The following is a 22,799-nucleotide window of genomic DNA, read 5'->3' as shown; positions in this document are numbered from 1 at the left end:
CTTGTTGGATTGTCTTGCCATCTGCTGAGCTAGGAGCAGGTTTTGGGGTAAGATGATGAGTTTGTTTTGAGGCATGTAGTTGGGACTCGTTGGCAGCAACCTAGAGATAGTCATGGCAGTGGACGAGATCCCAAGAAGTGAGTCCACAGAGAAGGCCAGGCAGCCAGCACTGAGATCTGAGCAACGCCACTATTTTTAAAATTTTTTTATTTTGAAATAATTATAAATTCTCAGAAAGTTGCAAACAAAGCCCAGTCAGGTCCCATGTACCAGTTTCACTGCCACCATCTTTAAAGGAGGATTAGACGAATCTGACTGCTAAAAGTGGCCCAGGGATTCTGGAGAAAATCCAACAGCTTTGCTATCAGGAAAGCAATTTCACTTACAACTCAGGTTTGACTGCAAGTGAAAGTGGTTGAAACAAGTGAGAAGTTGATTGCTTCCTCATATAGTAGTCTAAATGTAGGTGTCCAAGCCTGGAATAGAGGTCCTGGTCCTCTAAGTTCTCAGGAACACAGGCTTCTTTTAGCCACTCCACATCTCTAGGGTATTGTCCTCATGGTCCCAAATGGTGACTGGAATTCCAGCCATCACATCTGCTTTCCAGGCAGCAAAATGGAAAAAAGGACACAGAAGAACAGAGATGACAACAGGTATAAACAAGCTCTCTTTTTAAAGGAGATTCCCAGGAGCTGCTACATGACGCTTACTGTTGACTAGAGTTTAGTCAAAAAATTTATTTGCGAAGGAGTCTGAGAACTGTAGTCTTTATTCTTGGGCTCAAAATCAGAGGCTCTATTACAAGGAAGAAAGAGTGTATCCAGGGGAGCAACTAGCTTCCTGTGCACAGAATCCAAGGGCAGAGGGTGTTGTGAAAGGGGGGATGTGTCAGTATCACAAAAACAATCAAGAAGTCAAGAAAGGTAGCAATGAAATGCCCAGTGGAGTTAGGGACAAGAAAGTCCAGTGGCAACTTGGTGAGGGTAATGGCAATTATCCATCTGACCCCAGAACCCTTGATTCTGAGTGCCTAATGTTTTCCACAGTCAGCTTTTGTCCAGTGGATGGGGCAGAAAGACAGAGGTGTTGGAGTTGAGGGTGTTGGACCGAGAGTGCAAATCCAGGCCACAGGTGACAGAACAGCAGCAGGAAGTGGAAATGAGGGAATGAAAGGGACTCTAGGAAGAGCCAAGAGGGACTGACTGTGAGAAGGACAGGAATGAGGACAGAAGGAGATGGCAGAGTGTGTGGCTTCCATGGTGTGGCATTTCTGGGTTCACAGTGGGGCCCAGGAGTGAGTGGCTAAAGAAGAGAGAAAAGGAGGCCTTCCTGGTAGTGGGGGCCATAACACTGAGAGATCGGGGTTCAGACACCTTCGGAAATCACCCAGAATGCTGGCAGGGTGTCAGGTAGAGGAGAACGCTGAGCCTCTGTGGAGTTTTCCCAGTTACCTCAACACCACTCCCAACTCTGCTGCCAAAAGAGCCTGTTTAATGTTCTTGTGGTTGACACCTGCCCCAAACCCTGAATGGGTCCCCCATGGATTCTCAGGAAATGTTCAAACCCCTCGCCTTTTCCTTTGAGGTCCTTCTATGATCACCTGGGATGGGTTATGATGCTTTCAACTCTAAGCAACAGGAACCCCAAGTAACAGACACTGCCTGTGCCTGGCTTATATCCTCTGTAGGAATCATTTGTGTTTGCTGGTCCAATTTCCAACTGCCAGTACCTGCGTTCTGCTGAAGCCTATGCCTATGCACAGAAATAGCCCTTGACCAATGACTGACAAGGATGGGTGGATAAATACCTCAGCTCCCTCCCTGTGGAGGTGGGATAACTCTGAGGTATGTTCCACGTGAGCTCCTGGAGTGGAACTTCCCTTCCTTTCCTGCCTCACTTCCCCACTCTCCTCCCTGTCTTTCCCAGGACCACCTCAAAATCAACAACTTGCTCCTGAGTCTTCATCTCAGGATCTCCTCCTGAGAAAAACCAAATGACTAAAGTGCAGATGCTGGGTGGCTGCCAGGTCATGTATAAGTGCTTGCTCAACATCATTCCCAAGGACCCAGGACTCTCTGTGTGTGCTCTGTGGTCCTCAGGCTGTAGCAAGATGGCCACCACCATGACATGTTACAAGTTCCTCAACAGACTTCCCTTCAGATCTCATTGCCCAGAATAAGGTTACACATGATCTTTCCTGAATCAGTCACTGGCAAAGGTGAGGGCTTTGCCATGTCTGGATTAGACAAATCACCTATGGGCAGAAAGGATGATGGGGTCAGCTACAGGGACCACACCACCATCCCATCACCTCTTCTAGTATGACTCTACCACAGTAGATATGTAATATAGTGAAAAGAAAGAGCTGGTTGATGCTCCTTGCCAACCAGCTGTGTGTTCTCACGATCTCACATTCATTCATTCATTCGACATGCACATATTGAATGTTGACTGTGTCCCTGCTAGTTACTGGGGCTGGGGATGTGGGATACAAGAAAAGCACAGAGGGCTGAATGTGGTGGGGTCTGGGTGGCAGAGGCACGACCCTGGGGATATCCTGACCCAGCTGTTTTGCTATCTGAAATGTCCCATCCCACTGTCTTCCCCTCAGGATCATACCTGCCCCCTAGAGCCCCTCTCCTCCAGGAGGCCTTTTCTGATTTCCCCAAACCAGGGGGTTCTATCCTGCCTTGGAGCCCCCTTGGGTGTTCCAGGGTGTTCTTCTGGGCTGACACTGCCTTGGCTGGCTCTGAAGTGTCCTTGCATGCCCATTACGAGTGACAGTGTTCTTCTTGTTTTCCCCATTAAGGCTCCTAGAGGGAGGGCACTGTGTCCCCAGGGCCTGAGCCACAGCCAGGCAGCTCAACCCTGCAGGGCTGACCCATAGCCTGGGTGGACCCACCCGGCCCCAGTCCCTGCCTCCCAGCACCTGCCGCAAGGCCGCCTCCTCCCCTCCCCATGTCTCTCCCATCAATTTCTTATTTCATAAAAATCAATTTCTGTCCCGTTTTTGCCATGTACATAAAAGACTGTGGCATCAATTAGCCTTCGTTCTCTCTCTCCCCCTCTCCTTTTCTTCCTCGTCTTTTTTGGAAACCTCTTTGTAGGGAAAATCTCATATTTCAGCAATTTGCATTATCCACACACTCAGCTTTGAAGTTTTAAGTTATGGTAAGAAAAGGACCCACTTATCTGCCCATAAAAAATGTTCAAAGCTTATAAATTCCCTGAAACAGATGTACATTATCATTGGATTTGCCTTTCTTTTTGCTAGAGCATGCCTAATAGAGTTTCGGCCGCCCCCTGGCCCCCTTCCCCCGCCCCCGTTAGCATCTTGTCTCCACAGAAGCCCGCTCCCCACTGGGCCAGACCGACTTCAAAGGTCCCAGGCTGTCTGTTAGAAGCAAAGCACAAAGTGGGAACATAGGGGCCTTTTAAATCCCCCACGTTTAAGTCAATATCATGCCTCCCTCCTTTCCCCTCTCCTGGCAGAGGGACATAAGTCAGCCCTTCCCTTTCTGCCTTCACGAGAGCCAATTCAGCAACTACCAGAGAGAGGAAATCGGGGCCTCTTTCTCTCCCAGTCTCTCTGTCTTTGCCCTTTCTTTCTTGCCAACTTTTCTTTTTGTTCCTCCCCTCACTTAAGAAGACGTTCAGCAGCACGGATGGTAGTGCTGATCCCACGTATAAGCAAGCAAGCGGATCCTTGAGCGCGTTCATGGTTGAGAATGTCATGAACAACGTGCATCCATTCGGTCACCATGGGATCCTACCGAGAGAGACTCCTCTCCCTTCTGCCTCCAATCCCTTCTCCGCATGGTGGTGGCTAGCGTGTCACATCCTCTCTCCCCCGACTGACCTTCTAGCTTCCTGATGTGTCTCTTGGGGTGACGAGCACACTCTCCACCATACAGGCCCCCAGGTCCTGCCCATCCTGGGCCTCCCCGTTGCCAGCTGTACCCGGCCATACAGGCCTGCACCAGTTCATCAAGCGTTCACCCTCCGTCCACCCTTGAGGCCTTTGTACCAGCTGCTCCCTCTAACTTTCCACCTGGCTAATTCTTCCTCACCCTTGAGGTCACCCCCTAAATGTGGCTTCCTGGAGAGTCCCTCTGCAGTCCCCCATCTCCACCATGTCCCCTCTGTTATTCCCTCCCATGTCTCCCCAGAAGTTAGCAGTGGATAAAAATGTCGTTTCTGGGTGGAAGCAGTCCCCCAATCCCCCACACTAGACTAAAGCTCCGCAAAGGTAGGTAGAGATGATGTCTGTTTTATCGAGTGCTGAGCATGGTTCCTGACACATAATACTTGATCACTAAATCTTTGAAAGTACGGATGAACAGAAAGCCTGGAGATGAACGTGGCAAAGGCCAGCCAGGCCTGAGCAGGTCCTTTCTGGGCAGGAAGTGCCAAGTGTGGGTCTCTCTTTGCTCTGCCCACCTCTTGCCCAGAAGCTCAGTTTTGGCAGCTCCTTGCCACTGGGGGGTGGTCACACCACAGAGACTGACCTGCAGTCTAACTAAACTGCTTAGCAAGACAGAGTGAGATACTCGAATGCCAAATTTTTTCTCCCCAGTGAAGAAAGGAGGGAGGAGGGAAGGAAGGGAAGGCGGAAAGTTCACATGCACCACACTGGAAATATTCTGGCCAGGAATTTCTGGACCAAATCACAATCAGATGCTGCCTTTTGAGGACAGAGTCAGAGGAAATGGAATCAGGTGATGTTGGCTAAGATGGCCAGGGCCCGTCTGGAGAGGATCTAGCCAGGGAACTTAAGCCACTCAGAGTCACCCTGGGCCCCTGTACCTAGATGTGCTGAGAGCCCACAGGCCGAGCCCAGTGACCATCTGAATATCCCCAGGAGGTTCTGGGTTTCCAGTCTGTCTGCATGCTGTCACCCTTCTCTGGTGTCAGCATCAACATTCCAACAAGTCTCAGCATTGGGAACTCGCAAGAGGGGTGCCCCTTTTCCCATCTGTCTTTATGAATTCGATCAACAAAGACACATGGAGTGTCAACAGCAGGCCATGTGCTAGGTCCCGCTGGGGGTGGGTGGGGAGGCCAGGAATGTGTTGTCCTTCAGTCGCTCAACAGACATTGAACCGGCGCCTGTCTTTGATGGGCCTTTGGGATTACAAGATAATCTGGTGAACAAGTGCTTTGGTGGAAACCAAATAATCAGAAGCATAGATAAGTACATATGGTGGATCCTCACCCTCCATGGATTCTGTATTTACGAAATCGCCTATTCACTAAAATTTGTCCATCACCCGAAATCAATACTCACGGTGCATTCACTTCATTTGTGATATGCGCAGACCAGTGAAAAGTTTGAGTGGCCCAACCACGTGTTCTCAGCTGAGGTCGAACAAGATGATGTTCTGCTTTTGTGGTTCAGTTCTCGTCCTATATGCAAACATCCTTCTCACAGTCTGTTTAGCATCATGCTTTGTGCATGTTTGTGCTTTGTGTTGGTGATTTGGCTGCTTAAAATGCTCCCTGGGCATGGCACTGAAGTGCCATCTTGTGCTCTTAAGCACAGAAGGCTCTGATATGCCTTACAGAGAAAATATGTGTGCTAGATAAGCTTCATTCAGTCATGAGTTATAGAGCTGTTGGCTGAGTTCAATGTTAACGAATCAAGAATATATAGTAAATTAGGCATCTTTAAACAGGAGCACACATAAAACAAGGTTATGCACTGATTGGTAATGAAAATATTGTGACCAGAAGCTTGCAGGAACCTAACCCTGTATTTCCCCTGGGAACAATAGTTCAGTATGCGCTAACTCAGTGTCAGAGGCAACTTTATAAGATGTAACTACTGCAATGAGTGAGAATCAACTACAGTTACAAACAAGATCAATGTTATGAATGAAGGGGACCACAGGGCACCCTGAGAACTTGGGGCACCATCTTGTTGAAGCTGAGGTCTCGGCCACACCAGCAGCCCCAGTTCCCAGAGCTCCCCTTGCCTCACGTGTCCCTGGACTTGGCTGGAGTAATGGCAGACAAGGGAGTAGGACTGGTCTTTGTCAACCTGTATCAATGCCAACAGGCTCCTGGAAAGGGAGGGTCATGTGGCTAGCAGCTTCTCCCCAGGGACAGGTGTCAGGCTTGTGTTTAACCCTACCATGCATTAGCCACGAGTTAGGTAAGTTGCTTAACTGAACTGTAACTCTGTTTCCTCATTGGTTTCCTCTCAAGGCTCTTTTGGGGACATTAGTGAATGTGGGCTGGGTGCACAGTAGACACTCTGTAAGTGGCAGATATGGCAATGTGGACTCCTCAGTGATCCTGCAGCTTAGGAGTTGGGCAAGGACAGACCCAGATGCAGGGTAGCCAAGCACTGCTCCAGAGGCCACCTCTTTCCCCAAGGAAGGCACTGCTGGCATGGCTTTCAGGCTGCCCATCCCCACCACTGCCCCTACTGTTTGTAGGACTTACAGCTGCCACCTCCATAGTCTAGCTTCAAGCCAAGGGCAGTTTCATAATACAAATATGGTATTGAAGGCCAGAGACAGCAGGGGCTTGTCCAAGTTCACACCACAAGTCGGGTCTGGAAGGAATAGAGTGATCCCATCAACCTTGAGAGGGAAAAGTCATGTCCTCAAGTGTTTCTTGAGTGTGTAGCAGAGGCGGCATGCCACAGCAGCTGTCTCACAGGGGGCTCTGCAGCCAGGGTGGGGGACAGGTACCCTTCCTCCATCAGGACTGCAACTTCTTTCCCATGAGCCTTCTGGGGTCACATTCTCCTAACTGCAGCTACTGTTGCTGTTTTACTCATCAAGGGCCTATTACGTGCCAGGCTCTGTGCTGAACGCTTCACGCCCACTGGATCATTTCCTCATAACAGCTCAGTGAGGTAGTTACCCCAATTAGCCCCATGTTAGAGAAAAACACCAAGGCACAGAGAGGGTGAGTCACTTGTCCCAGGTCACACATCTAGGAAGTAGTAGAACCAGGACTCAGCTCAGGTCCAAAGTCTCAACCATGGGCCGGTCTGCTCATCTTAGCCAAGCCCCCAAGCTGCATTCTGTGGTCCAGCTACTGGATCCTGCAACCTTCTTAAACTCTATCCATGAAGCCAAGTGCACAGGATCTAGGACATCAGGTCCAGAGAATTTGGGGCCACATCTTCCTGGACCTGCAGATGGGCAAGGACCAGACTCTAGCCTGAACAGTGAGATGCAGCCCAGAGAAGTGGGAATCCATAGACAGCCTGGCCTGAGACTCCTACTGAGACTGCCCATGTGGCCACCCGGGGAGTCCCTATCCCCTGCCCGATCAGCAGTCTTTCTGCTTCCCCCTCCAAGAGAGCTGGGGGCATTCATCCAGGAAGCCTGATATGTAACAAACTTCTTTCCCATTTCTTGCTTTGCTTAAATCTCCAAAGTCCCTGGAGCTGAAGCCAAGCGGGCCTCTTTAGGTCCACTTTACAGAAAAGCAAACTGAGTCTCAAAGAGGGGAAGTCACTGAACCAGGTACAATCCAGCCAGTCTTTTGAGTTGGGGCTTTCCACCTGTCTTGGCTGTTTAAGGAGTGCTGGGCGGGGTCTCACACAGCCTGAGATCCTTTGCCGGGGGTTCCAGCCCACCTTGCCCCATCTAAAGGAGGAGTGGGGCCACACTGTGAGGGTCTCCAGGACTGCCCCAAAGACTTCCCCATGAACTTCCTCCCATGCCTGAAGCTGCTCCCTTAGCCATCCTCCTGTCTAATGCTCTGCCCTGAACAGGTTTTTAAGTGGCATCACTGACCTCCAAAACTTAGGTGCTTGAGGCTGCTCAGGGGTCATGAGCTGAATCACATCAAAACCAGGCCTCAAAATCAGGCTGAGAGGGGCTCTGGGTGCGGGAAAAAAGGCATGTGCACCATTGGAAGGGACGGGCGGATTGCAGCCATGTGGGAACGGGAGCCTGGGGTAAACACACTTTCTGATTTTTATGAGAAAAGCCAAACATCCAGGTTTTTAGGTGAAACCCTCAGATTCTGGAAATGAATTAAAAATTTTTGAAATCCTTGACAGGTCAAACATGACACATCGATGGGCCAGGCTAGGTATGGTCCCGGTGAGCAAAGGATTGACTTCTGGAGGCTTAGAGTGGGCAGGGGACAGGAAGGCAGGGTGGAGTTCCAGACTGCACAGCTTCCTGGGGAGTGTGGCTCTGAGCAAGTTGGCCTCAGGCCCACTCCAACCCCTCTACCAGGCACCAAGAGACATAGTTCAGCGCCAACCATTGAACTGGCCATGACAGGCCTGCTGACACAAGCAGACCACCCCTACCAATGGCCTCTGTGGAGTTACTGGCCAGTGTTGGAGGTTGCAGATGCCCCCTCTCCAGACATCACAGATGTCAGCCTCCCCCAAGTCCTTTGCAGACAGCTGAGGCCATGACTGGAAAAAGGACCTGCAAGCAGTCTGTGCTCAGCTTTGGGAAGAACTGTCCATTTGGACTCCACACCCCCACCTGGAGTCTCAGGTCTCCTGTCTCTAAAATGGGAAGAGGCATTCTAGCTCTACTACAATGTGTGGTTGACCAAACTTTCACTGATTTCCAAGGAAAGAAAACAAAACAAAACAAAACAAAAACAAAGACAACACAATGAGGTTTTTTTTTTTTCTTTTTAACTTCTTTTGGTTTTTCTTTAAACAGTAAGGGACTGCAGTTTTCTATTCTTTTTCTAATATCCTTATTTAGCAAAATCAAAAGTTGGCGATGCTGTGTTGCTTTCCCAGACTTTTATTTGAAATGTGACTGCTTTGTAAAACTCCAAAGTCAAGGACTCATAGGCAGGAGGATGTCATAAATTAACAGGAAAGGATGAGAAATCTCCATTCCACTCCCTCCTCCCTCCCTTGATCGCTCATTCCCTCTCTTCCATTCATTAACCACCCACTATGTGCCATGCCCTAAGGAAGCAGCTATCTAAGAAGTCCCTGCCTGCAGGGGCTTTGCAGACCAGAAGGAAGGCAACCCACAGAGCCAGGATCCTGATAACCACTGCTGACTGCCCCTCTGCCTAGGCATCAGCTAAGGTGGCTCCAAAAAGTGAGGCCTTGTTGGGAAAGAAAAAAACTGCAACGGTCAGCTTGGATGAACCCAACCAGAATTTTGCGATCAGAAATATCTAGAAAAGAGTTATTTTAGAAGAACAGGGGGATGCCAGGGCTTGGGGATGAGGAATGATGTTTTCAGTGCTTAGGGCCCCTGAAGGTCTTGGTCTTCCTGCTCAGAAGCCCAGGGGGTCCCATGTTGCCTTCTCCAGTGCTCGCCCTTGGTTCCCGGCAGTTCCTCCAACGCTGTTTTGTACTTTAGTCCTTCTTCTAAGCCTCGAATGCTCCTCCCTACCTACCTCTCTCCCTGATGTAGAGGCTGGGGAAGAGCTCTCTGAAGGGTCTGACCAGATGTGACCCCAAAACAAACCCTACTAGGGGCAGGACAGGGCCCCCATAAGCTTGGAACCAAGCCTGAGTTTGCAGTACAGCAAAATGAGACAGCTGGTAGTCGCAACAAGCCCTAGTCCCCAAAGCTGGCCTTGACCAAGGGCCCCCAAGCAAAGTGGGAAGATTGGGAAGAGAAATTTTCAAGAAAGCCACTCATATCTCCCTGATTTCAGACCCTAGTCCTGAGCCAGAGGAGGGAAAAGAGTGTGTGGTCCATGCACCAGGGGCCACTGTGGACCTACCCTAGTTGGAGGACCTTAGGAGTCTCACTAAATGTGGCTGTCTTGCGCCATCTGTAATTTTAGGATGAGGGAGGAGAGGTGGGTTATCCAGAGGCCAGATGACAGGGCAACTAGAGAAAGAACTCAGCCCAAACACAGAGGGCTCTTACTAAATCCACCAGCCTCATCCTCTGCTGCAGCATGGCTGCTTGCTCTAACATCCATGAAGTTTTTGGAGGTCCCTGGTGGGGCAGGGGGCAGGTGGAGCTGTCTCTGTCTCCCCTACCACGTTAATGCACATCCTCCTCAAGGCAGGGCCACTGGGATTCCACCCCACGTGCACCAAGGCACAGGCAACAGGACTCTCAGACTGTGATCTATGGGCCCAATCACAACACCATTTCCTGGAGGTGTGGAGCTTGTGAAAAACACTGATCCCTGCACTTCACCCCTGACCCACCTCAACTCATCTCTGGGAGTGGGCCTGGTATCTGCATTTCACATGCTCCCTGGAGGATTCTTATGGCCCCTGAAGTTAGGTATTTCCCTCAAATTGGGCCCTCTGAGGTCATTTGGGGGAAAATGCAAGGCTCTAGGGGCTTGGCTGGGCTGCCGAAGAAGTCACCTGGGGGCCTGAAACATCTTGATGCTTGGGCCACACCCCAGACCCACCACTCAGCATCATCAGAGGTGGGACCCCTGCACCAGTATTTTGTGAAATCTCCCCAGGTGATCCCAAGCATTCAGGGGATGAGAATTACTGGTGCGAGCATCCCCTCTGCCTCCCTGACCCACCGACAACAGGCCGGTCAATGCCAAAGTCATGTCTAAAGGGCCTCATGTCTAGATAGGGATCTGTGCCAGGCTCATGGGCTAAATGTACCAGGATTCTTCTACTTCGTGGGAGACAGTGGAGGGAAGAGGAATCCCATTGGCTGGTCAGCTGGAGACAGGGAGTCTCCAACAGGCTCTACCATTTCCTCCCCAGGGTCCCTGTCTGCTACTGGCACATGGGTCTCACCTATTCCCCCTTCTCATGCTGGAGGCAGATGCTAGGTATAGAAAGCCCTTTGTAGGGAAACACATAAATCAGGAAAATCATTTGGGGGTGTGAGCCCCTGAGCAGAGGGGTGGGGTACAAACGACTGCTGGTTTGGGAGATGATGAGACCGAACATCAGATCAGAGGCCCACACAAAGGTCCTGACTGTGGCAAGTGATCAAACTTTTCATGACTGAGGAAGAGTGTCCTGAGCACAGGCTGTAGAAGTTAATAAAGTGTGTGGCTGAATCATCTGTCTTTGCTCTGCAAAATGAGGCCCTGCACACATCTGGAGAAGGGGTGCGTGTTGGGGGCTGGGTGCAGCTGGTCGGGGAGGCCGAGGCAGGGGCCAGGAGGGTGGGTGCTGGGGTGTGGCTGGACAAGGGGCAGGCTGCCTTGGGGTCTTTCGGGTGTGCAGCGACCAGGTGTCTGCTGTGTGGCAGGTAGCACCATCTTTAACGAGGAGGTGAGGGTGGTGGGTGGAGGACGTTCACAGCCTGCTGGTACTGAGCGCCTCTCAGGGGTCCCCTTTCATTCCTGAGAGCACTGACAGGCCTCACAGAAGCCAGGTTATTAGTGCTGGCATCTGACAGACACACCAAGGTGCAGGCAGCCTTCCCCTCCTCCTGCCACACTTCAGAGGCTGCCTTCCCTCTAGCCCAGTAATAATTTGAGGTCTAAACACTGAGAAAACAGGGCTGGAGGAGTGAAAGAAATTGCTCCTAGCTGTTTCCTTTGCCAAAAAGTGTAATTAGCATGGTTGGATGTGAAGTGCAAGAGTCCCCTAGGCTCCTGACCCCCAGGCACTCCCAGGAGATGACAGCAGGCCCCAGTAGCTGGGATCCTCACCTGGCTGTCTGCCTTAAACACACCCAGTCCTCGGTACCCAGTGACAGATCAGCAGAAATTGGCATCCTCTCACCAGGAGTCTCCCCAGGGGAACCCCCATGCTCAGAGCTCAGGGGATGGGGCAGTGGCAACTGCTCCTCTGGAATAGCCTTCAGAAGATTTGCAAACAAGACCAAACCTCTCACCCATACCAGCCTGCAGGAAAACGTGCTCAAAACCTCACCAGCAATCATGGTTTCCCCTTCTAATTTTCCCTCCTTCTTTCCTTCCAACCTTCCTTCCTCTCTCTTTCTTCTTCCTTTGATTCCTCATTATTCAGTATAACCTCTTTATTTATTTGAGATGGAGTCTCAATCTGTCGCCCAGGCTGGAGTAGAAGGGTGCAATCTTAGCTCACTCCAATCTCTGCCTCCCAGGTTCAAGCGATTCTCGTGCCTCGGCCTCCCAAGTAGCCGAGATTACAGGCACGCACCCACCATGCCCAGCTAATTTTTTGTATTTTTAGTAGAAACGGGGTTTCACCATGTTGCCCAGGTTGGTCTTGAACTCCTGACCTCAGGTGATCCACCCACCTCAGTCTCCCAAAGTGTTGGGATTACAGGCATGAGCCACCATGCCCGGCCAGTATAACCTCTTTTAGAGGTCATGTACAATCACATCAAAATTGAAATCACACTTTCTCTTGAACTCTACAGTTCCACGTGGAAACTTTCTGTCGCCTGTGCTCCTGCCCGTGGGCACCAGGAGAGCTGTGTGCAAGGACTCTCAGAACAGTGTTCGCCAAAGCCTGGGATGAGAGATGACCCTTATGACCACCAGGAGGGGATGGGGCAAGGTGGTGACAGCACCTCTAGTCACAGAAGGCTGAGCAGCTGTTAGAGAGAAGGGGGCAGAGTTCTATGACCTAGGGAGGGAGATCTCCAAATATATTCAGTTACTGAAAAAAATAGCATAAGTATGAACACTATGCTCCTTGTGTAAAAATAAAAGGGTGGGGTGGGAAAAGGATTAAGCGGTAACTGCAGGGTTCCCCCCCTTAAAAATAGATCTGAAACAAATATTGCAAAATGTCAGCATTTGTAAATTCTGGGCGGTAAGTTGACGGTTAATGTTACTCAATTTTCTGTTTCAAACTTTGTGTTTGAAATACTCTAACAATTAACAAAATGCATACGGGGAGATACAGAAATGCATTTATTCTGGTAAAGAACAGCTAACACTTTCATAGTGCTCACAAGGGACAGGCACTCTCATGATCCCCGCCTTTATAAAGGAGAAACTGAGGCACAGTATTTCAGTTGAAGCACAGAGCTACAAAGAGGGAGTCAGGATTCGAACCTAGCAAGCTGGCGCCAAAGTCTGTGCTCACAACCCCTACTTTACACTGAGGGGCCCTAGGCCACACCCAGAAAGTTGGCATCAGGGATGCTGGCAGGCCTGGGATGGAGGGAAGTTTACTTTTTACTGTACACCTTATATATGTACTATTTGAATCTTTTACATGTGCACATTACTATTTTTTTAAATAATGTTTTTAAAGTTGGGCAAGTCCCAGTTACCAAGAAGTAACAGAATCCTGACAGGTGTGGAGCTTAGGGAGGCAGAGGAACTGCTCTAAAACCAGTAGTCTCAACTCCCGGCTGGCCTCCAGGGTTGCAGCAATTCGGGGCCTGCGGTGCCATTACTTCCTGTCCGATCTGCACCCCTCCCCTCCTGTCTTCCGGTACAGACCCCACCCCCTTGGGGCAGGTTGGCCATGTGACCCCATCTGGGATGTCATGATTGGTCCAGATATGGGTACCAGATCAAAGCCCAGCCAATCAGAATCCTGTCTTGGGCTTTACACTAACGGAAGGTCCTTTTCCTTACGGTTAGGGGACCCAGAAGGCTAGCAGCCAGGGCTCCCTGACAAAAGCATGTAGTTGAGTACAAGTATCAATCCGAGGGACAAGAGGGAGGGACAAGAACCCGTCTCAGCTGCATTCACATCCTGGACCCTGTCATCTCAAAGCCAGTACCCTCCCTGCCTTCCAACTTGGTTTCATTCACTTTGGATTGAGTTGAGTTCTCACTGAACAGAAACCCACAACCCAAAACAAGGGCAGCGCCCATGGCCGTGATTAAGCTCTGCACCAGTGGCGAAGGGATCAAGTGGGAGACCAAAATTCCAGCTCTGCCCTCTGTGCGGCCTCAAGGGAGTTATGAACTTCTGAGCCTTAGACATGCTTCCTGAGCTGCTACCAAGCTGCCTCATGGGGCTGTCCTAAGGATTAATGTATTAATCCAATCCCAGGCACATCAGTCACTAATAAAATTAAGAATACGGTTACAACTAAGCCCACTACCTTTGGAAGTAACTCCTTACTAACGACATTAAACCCAAACTCGAGGCTCTGGAAAAGAGGATGCCAGCTGGGAGACAAAACGGCAGAAAGGAAAGTAGCTGGAGTCGCTTCTCCCTCTTGTGTCCCTCTAGATTCACTCTCCACTCTCCTCTCTGACCTGGGAACATGCCCGTGTGACCCACATCAACAAGCTCCCTTGGCCCGGTGGCTTCCAGAGGCCTCAGCCAATGGATTGAGGGGGGTGGGGGCAGGAAAGCAGGTCAGGATATTAATTTCCCTGGAGGGTCCCCATGACTGGCTGCATCCTTTAAGCAAAGGTCACAGCTCCTTCAGGTGCCCCTCTCACTCCTCCAGCAATCCTCTGTCTGCTAAAGATAACTCCTTCCCCACTCGGGCCCAGGGGTGGGAATAGCGCCCCACACTGCTATCCCCAGGGTTCTGCACTCTCATGGGAGGCTTAGCCCACACTGTGTAAATACTGCCTTTATTAAGCTCTGCTCAAATTACCCAATTTGAGTGTGTAATCTGCTTTTCTCTGAGACCCTGGCTAGCTGACTGGTTCTTTTTCAGGTTTCTCCAGGCTCTGGCCAGACAAAATCCTTCTCTGCAGAGGATGCTGCTCCAGGGTCCCAACTCTGGCCACAGTCCCCTTTTCCCTCCAAGCTTCTGTACCCCAGCAGTTCTCTCCAAAATCCATCAGACCCCAAAACCCGAGAATGGACCTCTGATGAAAGCATCTGAGAGCTGTCCAGCCCCAAAAGGAGAGAAGCAGAGTCACATCTGGGTTCCAGAAGCGTCCAGAGAAGCAAACCACTGATTTATACACACCAGAAAAGATACCTGAGAGTGTATATTTATAGAAAGATACATAGAAATGGACAGATGGCGTCTATCTATAGATACAGAAAGTTCTGTTAGAGAACCGTGTAGGTACATATATATCTGCCACATCCTCCACCACAACCAACAGCACACAATTGCCTGGATCTTGGAAAACCACGCTTGTTTAAGTGGTTGGTTCCCTCCCTAGCAGTTTCCAAAAGGAGAAGGATGGTCTCAGGGATAGTCCTTAAATACCTGTGTGTATCACTGTAAAGTAGAGAGGAGAAGAAGGAGAAGGAAGAGAAGTGGATTTTCATGTTGTGCATGGCAGAAGAGATGGGACTGCTTTGGGGAAAAGGGCTTGATCCCACTGGAAAAGCATGAAAGACAACTCCAGAAAAGACAGCTAAGGTTTCTAGGTTGGGACATAAAAACACAACAGCAAGACGTTCGCACTCTGCAGTCCACTGAAATCCCTTGTAGCACATTACAATCAGTTAAGGGCAAAATAAAATCAGAATAATACTAAGAGGTAGCAGCTGTTTATCTTCTCGGAGATTTCGAGGGTCTCTGGAAGCCGGGCCAGGTAAGGGTGCTCTCCTGGAAGAGGCTGGGGTAGGGCAGAGTTGGGGCTGAGGGCTCCCTGGCTCTGGGAAGGGTGTGGGCTGATCCACGCAGATGCTGCAGATCCCGAGCCCTGAGGGAGCCTCTGCCCATTACAGGCCACGCCGAACCAGAGTAATTTCCTGGGCTAGTTATGCAGTCCCCACAACATATAAATAAAAGTTTAGTTCTGTGTTTCCATAGATATTCTACATGAAGGCTAGCTAAATATTAGTGGAGTAACAATAATTATTAATAACAATAATCGTCATAATAACAATAATTAATAGAATAATAATGCCTTGGGGTGTCGGGGCTGGGGTCCTTCATATGGCAGGGTGGGGCCCTGGGGAGGGGCTCTATGTCTGGTAGAAGTGGTGGTAATGGTGGTGATGTTCATGGTGGTGGTGGTGCTCATGTCTCTGGACCGGCTGCCCGGCCTGGCTCTCGTACACCACCACGGCGGGCAGCTCCCGCCCCAGGACGGGGCCGCCTGAGGCCAGTGGTGCCTGCAGGCCCCGGCAGCCCTGCTGGCTCTCCTTGGCTCGGTGCTTGTGCTTCTTGTGCCCGAGGGGGGCTAGGGAGGGGAGGAGGGCCGGGCTGGCAGCCAGGTGGGCAGAGGGGGACACCGCAGGGATGGTGGGTCCCAGAGGGGGCTTGTTTCTTGCCCCTCTGGCCATGTGGCCCACACCCACACTCTTGCCCTGGGCCTTGGGGGACCTCACAAAGTGCTTGCTCCCATCCTGGGTGCCCCGGAGCCGTTGCTGGAGCTCCGAGACCTTGGCGATTGGGGTGTCAAGGAAGTGGAAGGAGCCCGGGTCCACGCCTTGGGGCTTTCGGTGTGGGACGTGGATGGCTTCCGGCTCATGGGAGCGAGATCGAGTGGGATTGGAGGTGCGGGGGGGCAGTTCTGACTTCTGGGCCACGGAAAGGGAGCCTAGGAACCAATTCAACAGACATTTAATGAGCACCTACTGTGTGCTGGGGCTTGCGCTGTACCCCAGACATCACCCCCACCCCCAGTTCTCCAAAACCAGAGCTACCCCCCAACGCCCCGACTGCCCCTCACTGCCTTGCAGGAAAACTCTCTGAAATGGAACTTTCCCATCTGCTAAGTGGGAAGAACTGGTTCTTTGGTAGGTCTTCAAAAATACTCTCCGAGAGGGAGCCGAGAAAGACAGATGGCAGCAGAGGCCCCGAAAACTGTCTAAGGTCACTGGGGCAAGAAAGAACTCTAAGTATATTGCTAAAAACATACAGAAGTAACTCATAGAGGAATTAAACATATGAAGATAAAGGGGAGAAGGGAGTTGTGGGAGTGAAATTGAGCAAGAGGTCAACATATGTCAAGGCTGATAAAGACACAGCAGCGCTGTACTTAGGGAAACCGAGGTTCTTGCTGGAAGAAACAGCCAGGAGAGGTCAAAGTGGTTGCCCCGGGAACAGGGCTTGGGTGGGCTGGGATGGGGCACAGAACTGTTGTTTGTCATTGGGTGCTAAGCCTTTAGATACTATTTGATTTTGTTCAATTTCGTGCATGTATTACTTTAATTTTGAAACCATTTTTAACGTCACTTTCTCCAAGAAGTCTTTGACCTGTCCCGTATAGCTGTCTTACCGAAGCCTGGGGTAGCAGTGAACACCACCCGCATGGCCCGCCTGGCCCGTCCAGCCACGCCCTGCCCTCATCGCCCATTGCAGGGTGCTCGAGTCCCTTACCAGGCCCAAACTGGGACGTGTAGTTTTCTATCCCGGCGAGATCTAAGTAGTGGTTTCTCCTCTCGATGTTCTCATCTACGCAATGGTGGTAGCAGCCAGACTGCTCCAGGCGGCTGTCACCCTGGAACCTATGGCAGGGGAGGCAAGTGAGTGGGGTAACACCAACCACCAGGTGGGGGCAAGCGCATGGGCTACTGGGAAGCCCCCAGAACGAACTCTGGACCCTTCATTCATTTCCTTCTTGGCCTTCGGAGAGGGTGGGGAGGAACAGTCCTCTATACAAACTGTGCCTCCATTTCCCTCCTTGCCGATGGAGAGACAGACCATAGACCACAGCCCACGGCCCGACCTCCCCGCAGCTTCTGGGAGGAGTGGATGGGGTTTTGCTCTGAACAGGTTCAAAAGAATGCCCCAGCGCCAGGCTTCAAGCCATATGTGCCTGCTGCAGGTAGGCGGCCCAACCCCTGGCCTGGTTCCCCAGGGGGTGCGGGCAGCAGAAGTCCCTTAAACTGTTGGAGTTGGGCCTGGCAGACCCCATGACCTGCCCTATGGCCCAGGATGGGCCTCACCAGTGTGTGAGTGTGTGCACACACGTGTGACTTACACAGTGTGTGTGGAGGGGTGGGGAGAGATGCTGCCAGAGGCTTTCTTTTTCCCCTGCAGGGCTCGGGGCTCCCTAGCCCTCTCCTCCAAGAACCTCTTCGATCTGCTCCCATCCTGGCTTCCTTCCCACACAACACAGTACCACCTTCCCCCAGGATCTCCAGCCAGCCTGGGTCCCTCTGATTCTCGGCCCTATCCCCACACCTGGCTGTGACCCTGCTTGAACTGTTTTTTCTTTCCCCTAAGCGAGTACTAATCCAGCTCCGGTCATTCCCTTACCATTTGCACACTAGAGGTTAACACAGCCTTACGCCTGCCGTGTTACTGTTGTTTACTCAATCCCTTTCTTTAAACAATCTCTCTTTCCTTTCCTCCCTTCCTGCCTTGCAGCTAAAGAAGTAACAGGTGAAAGGTAACTACAGCCTCATAATTCCTTATCCACCATTCTGAAATCCAAAAAGCCTGAAAACTAAGAGTTTTCATAACCCACGTGGCAGCCAGGCCCACCCTAAAGGGATGGGAAGGTGTTTACGGTCTTTATCTCACTTAGTGTGAATATCCAATCATCTCCCGGGAGAAACAGCAACGTGTCAGAGCCTGATGCACTGCTGAGAGCACCTTTCCAAAGCCCCAAAAATGCTGGCCTCCAGTCCTGTCTGCCCAAGATGTGTTCCATAAAAGGAAGTGGACTACATGTAGTTATTTGTTAAGATTTTCATTTGATTTATGAGTCTGTGCATCAAGTGTTGGCTCCCTGAAGAGAACACAGACCAGAGCAAAACTTCCTGTTCTGAATCCTTCAGATGCAGGTACACAGCTGGTGTTCAACATATGCTCATGTGCACCATGCCCACATACCTGAGCGGGGCTCGCTGCTTCTTCTCCCAGCTCCGCAGCTCCTCAGTGGGTTTGGTCTCTGCTCGGGGCCTTGTGCTTTGCAGGTCTGAGTCCGGCCCAAGAAGCACAGGAGACACCAGGTGAGCCGCCTGCTCCCACCCTCCCCAGGGCTGCCTGGCATGCAGCTGCTTTGCAAGGCCACTGTGGGAGGGTTCCCTGAGCTGGGGCTAAATAAAGGGGTCTCAAGGCTACCTGCCCTGGACACATCCCCATCTAGCCTCACCTCCTCCCCTAGACTCCCCCTCCAGCCTCACCTCCTTCCAGCTGGCCTCAAGGCTTGCAGACGCCATGCTGCCCGTAACACCAGCCTTTACTCTAGTCTGCATGGCTCTGCCTATATGAGGCCTCTCACCCGGAATCCCTTCCCTCCCCTTCCCACCCTTCCTCCTACCCCTTCAAGGACCCATTTGAACCCCACCTGTCCGTAAAGCAGCTGCCCCAGAAAGCCCACAGATTCCCTTCCAGCCCTCCCAGGAAGGCTCTGGTCCTTCCTGAGAGATGGAAGGACACTGTTTCCCAGGCTCAGCCCTGCAGCCCTCACCAGCCTGATTGACAAGGACGCTCCTCTTGCTCTGGCTGCCATCGGGGGCCACGGTGAGCTTTACCCGCAGCATCTTGCTGGATGTCGGGGAGTGGTTGACAGAGGAGTCCACCACCTCATAGATGGTGTGCAGCAAGCTGGTGATGTCCTGAATGGGAGGGAAGCGGAGACCCATGCGGGGTTTCAGTCACAGGGTCTTGAAAATAGAAACCAGAGGGCCTGGTGGACGCTGCTGGCCTGAACCCCTCTGGCTGCCCCAAAGCAGACCTAAGGCAGAAACCTGGATGTCTGAGGTTCATTTGGGAGGAGATCCTAGGAAGCAGAAGTGAGGGAGCAGGGAGAGAGAAGAGGAAAATCCCATAAGAGAAAAGGAAAAGGGCAGGTTACAGCCAGGGGCAACTGGGGCTCAGTCGCACCGGGGCCCTGGAGGGAGAGTGTGGAGCCTACCTTGGAACAGCCTCATCCAGATAGAGGGAGAGTTTAGAAATGGACTCTCATTCCTCACTGCCTGAGAGCTCCCCAAGGATGCTACATTCCCTGTACTTTGGATTTTTGTTTGTTTGTTTGAGATGGGGGTCTCACTCTATCACCCAGGCTGGAGTGCAGGGGTGTGATCATGGCTCACTGCAGCCTCAAACTCCCAGTCTCAAGCAATCCTCCAGCCTCAGCCTCCCTAAGTGCTGGGATTACAGATGTGAGTCACGAGCCACTGTGCCTCACCCTCCCTTGTGCTTTTGGGCTTCCCTGCAGGGGCCAAGCCAGCTCCTTGTAGTTGAGAAAGCTCTTACAGTGGGCACCATCCACCATGGCAGCAGGTGAACTTTGAGGTGGGCCCAGGGAAAATGGAGTCGGGGCATCAACAGCATCTGCTTCGGGGTCGAAACGGAAAATGGAAAGGGAGATGTGTCCCTGCTACAGGCTGAATTGTGGCTCCCCACTCACTTGCAAATCCATAGGTTGAAGCCCTAACCCCCCAATGTGATTGTATTTGGAGTAAGGAGATGACTAAGGTTAAACGAGGTCATGAAGGCGGGACCATGATAGGATCAGGGCCCTTAAAAGAAGAGGAGAGCTAGGGATATGGCTCACACCTGGAATCCCAGCACTTTGGGAGGCCGAAGTGGGAGGATCACTTCAGCCCAGAAGTTCAAGACCAGCCTGGGCAACATAACATTCTCTACAAAAAAAAAAAAAAAAAAAAAAAAAGCCATGTGTGGTGGTACACACCTGTAGTCCCAGCTACTTGGGAGGCTGAGGTGGGAGGATCACTTGAGCCTAGGAGTTCGAGGCTGCAGTGAGCCGTGAGCACGCCACTGCACTCCAGCCTGGGCAACAGTGCAAGATCCCATCTCTTGTTAAAAAAAAAAAGGAAGAGACACCAGAAGAGGTCTCGCCAGCACGTGAGGGCACAGTGAGAAGGTGGCCGTCTGCAAGCCAGGAAGCGAGCCCTCACCAGGAACTGAAGCAGGTGTCCCCTTGGTCTTGGACTTCCAGCCTCCAGAACTGTGAGGAATAAATTTCTGCTAAACCACCCAGTCTGTGGTATTTTATTATGGCAGCTTGAGCTGGCTGAGACTATCCCTAAAAGATAAACTAATTTGTGAGAACTTGACCAAATCTCATCTCCTCTCTGAGCCTCAGGTACCCCTCAACCAGAACAGGAGTGTCCATACAATGTCTTCCAGGTGTCTCAAAACCCTTCTGACTGGGGATGGAGGGCACCGATTCTCCTCACTAGGCCCCTTCTATCTGGGTATCTGCTGCAGTCACTTGTCTGGTGTTGGAGTGCAGGGCAATGTCCTGCTTTAAATGGCATTGGAAACCTCTGAAGAAGACATGTTTTCTCCATGAAGCAGACCCATCCATGGTCAGTTACCTGCCCAGCAATCCTTCACCTCCTGCCTGTAAGTCCTGCAGGCTGAAGCAGCTGAGGCAACGCCAGCGCAGCCCCAGCCAGGCAGGCATGTGGGTGGGTGGCCCAGAGTAGTGGGGGCCGACAAAGGCGCTGACCCTGTCCTGGGAGGCGCGGCCGCTCAGCTCAGTTAACTTGTCCTTTGACAATGCAGGTGGGAGGGGGTCACACAGAAAAGCCAGAAATCCAGGATCTTCTGTTAAATCTTCAGAATCGCTGATCTTGGCAACTGATTTTTAACAAAACCCTTTGGGGAACCAGACCAGAACATCTGGGGGCCAGATTGAAATTGTGGGGGCCACAAGTTTGAGACCCAGGCTCCAGGCACTCCCTAGCTGCCTTGCTCAGCGATCCCACTTCTTCCGACGAGGCCTGCAGAGGACTCTCCTTGTCCCTCCTTTCCTTCCTTCTGGCTTCTCCATAAGGCCCTGTTTGCTCACTCTCTCTATCTTGGGCAGCCCATGAAGGGCAGCTCATTATACAGATGAGGCAGCTGATGGCCACTCACTTCATCCCCCAAACTTCTGATACCTTAGAGGACCTAGAGCCCTGGTGTGTGATCAGGGTGGGGGTGGTCCCAGCAGACCGAGGATCTCAGAGCCTATGTGCTTTGGCAATTCTAGCTTGAAAATCAACCTCACTGACTACACAGGGCAGACACGCAGGAATCAGTGTGCTCAGTATTTCCTGCATGAACGAACGCCTGAAGGAGGAGCAGGTCTTCTTTCTGATTGGAAAGCTGGCCCACACCCCAGCTCTGGGCTGCAGATGCCGTGAGGTGGGAGCCCATCTGCCCTGGCACTCAAAAGGCGTGGAAGGGAACTGTATTTACAGCCAAATTTGAGGGGTGGCGTCAGGGCTAAAAATAGACCAGGGAAACACCAGACCGGTCCTCCCTCCACTCAAAACCACTCCCTGGCTCCTTGGTGGGAGGAAGACAGACCCAGTGAACACTTTCTCCAGGGCCAGGCTGGGCCACCTTCCTTGGACACCCTCTCTCCCTTCCTCTCATTACCAAAGCAGTGAAGGACAACGCAGGTTGAAGCTGTCAGCAATCATCTTGCTACTGCCAAGGGGAGAGTCTGCCTCACAAGAAGAGAATTAGAGCTGAGGAATAGAGGAAATAGACTGAGGAAACAAAGCAGTGATGAACACCTTGTCCTGAAGCCACCGAGCCTGTGGGTCAAGCCATCCCCGAAGTCAGACCCCAGACCAAATTTCAGTTACATGAGCCAATCTATTTCTTTTTTTTTTTTTTTTTTGAATACAGCAGTTGGAGCATGTATTCTGTCACTTACATGTTAAAGAGTCCTGGGTGCTTAAAAGTCACAACTTCTTCCTCCAACCTGTTGAAACAGCCCCTAAACCATAGCCTGAGGAGGAGGTGACCTTGTTAACCCAGAACTCACATATGGCAGCATAAAGGTGAACTTCTCCTGCACTATCCACAGAGAAGAAAACACTCGCCCTGACCCAGGATGAGGAGACCAGACAGCAAAGCTTCAATGTCTTTCTGGGAACACGAGGTCCCCACATGCTGGACAAGAAGCAGGTGGAGCCCAGACGTGCTAACCTGCGACCGCTGCGCAGGTGCATGTAACCTCAGATCTGTAACAGGTCTCGTGCCTGAAGATGGGGTCCTCTCGGGGAGGGACAGGTCGTCAGAGAGGGACAGGGGAGGAAAAGGAATGAGAAAGCAGAAGGAAGGATGCCAACCCTCCAGCGGTGTCCTCAGGACCTGAAATCAAATCCAGGTTGCCTGCCAGGGCCTCCAAGGCCCCAGAAGTCTGGCCCTGCTGGA

General features: G+C 51.5%; 1 protein-coding gene across 1 annotated transcript in view; it reads right to left on the bottom strand.

Moving 5' to 3' along the window:
- Window positions 1-190: 190 nt before the first annotated feature.
- The window catches only part of NKD1 (NKD inhibitor of WNT signaling pathway 1), a 99,709-nt gene continuing 77,100 nt past the window's right edge, over window positions 191-22,799 (bottom strand). The window contains exons 7-10 of the mRNA XM_032157317.2: window positions 19,087-19,234; window positions 18,507-18,591; window positions 17,046-17,173; window positions 191-16,263 (exon numbers count right to left, since the gene is read on the bottom strand). Coding sequence (XP_032013208.1) covers window positions 15,686-16,263; window positions 17,046-17,173; window positions 18,507-18,591; window positions 19,087-19,234 — 939 coding nt within the window. The 3' untranslated portion in view covers window positions 191-15,685. The remainder of the gene's footprint in view (window positions 16,264-17,045; window positions 17,174-18,506; window positions 18,592-19,086; window positions 19,235-22,799) is intronic.

This window comes from Hylobates moloch, unplaced genomic scaffold (genome assembly GCF_009828535.3).
Source record: "Hylobates moloch isolate HMO894 unplaced genomic scaffold, HMol_V3 SCAFFOLD_6, whole genome shotgun sequence".
Lineage (NCBI taxonomy): Eukaryota > Metazoa > Chordata > Mammalia > Primates > Hylobatidae > Hylobates > Hylobates moloch.
The sequence above is the reverse complement of the archived record's forward strand: the minus strand, read 5'-3'. Positions and strand labels throughout refer to the sequence as shown.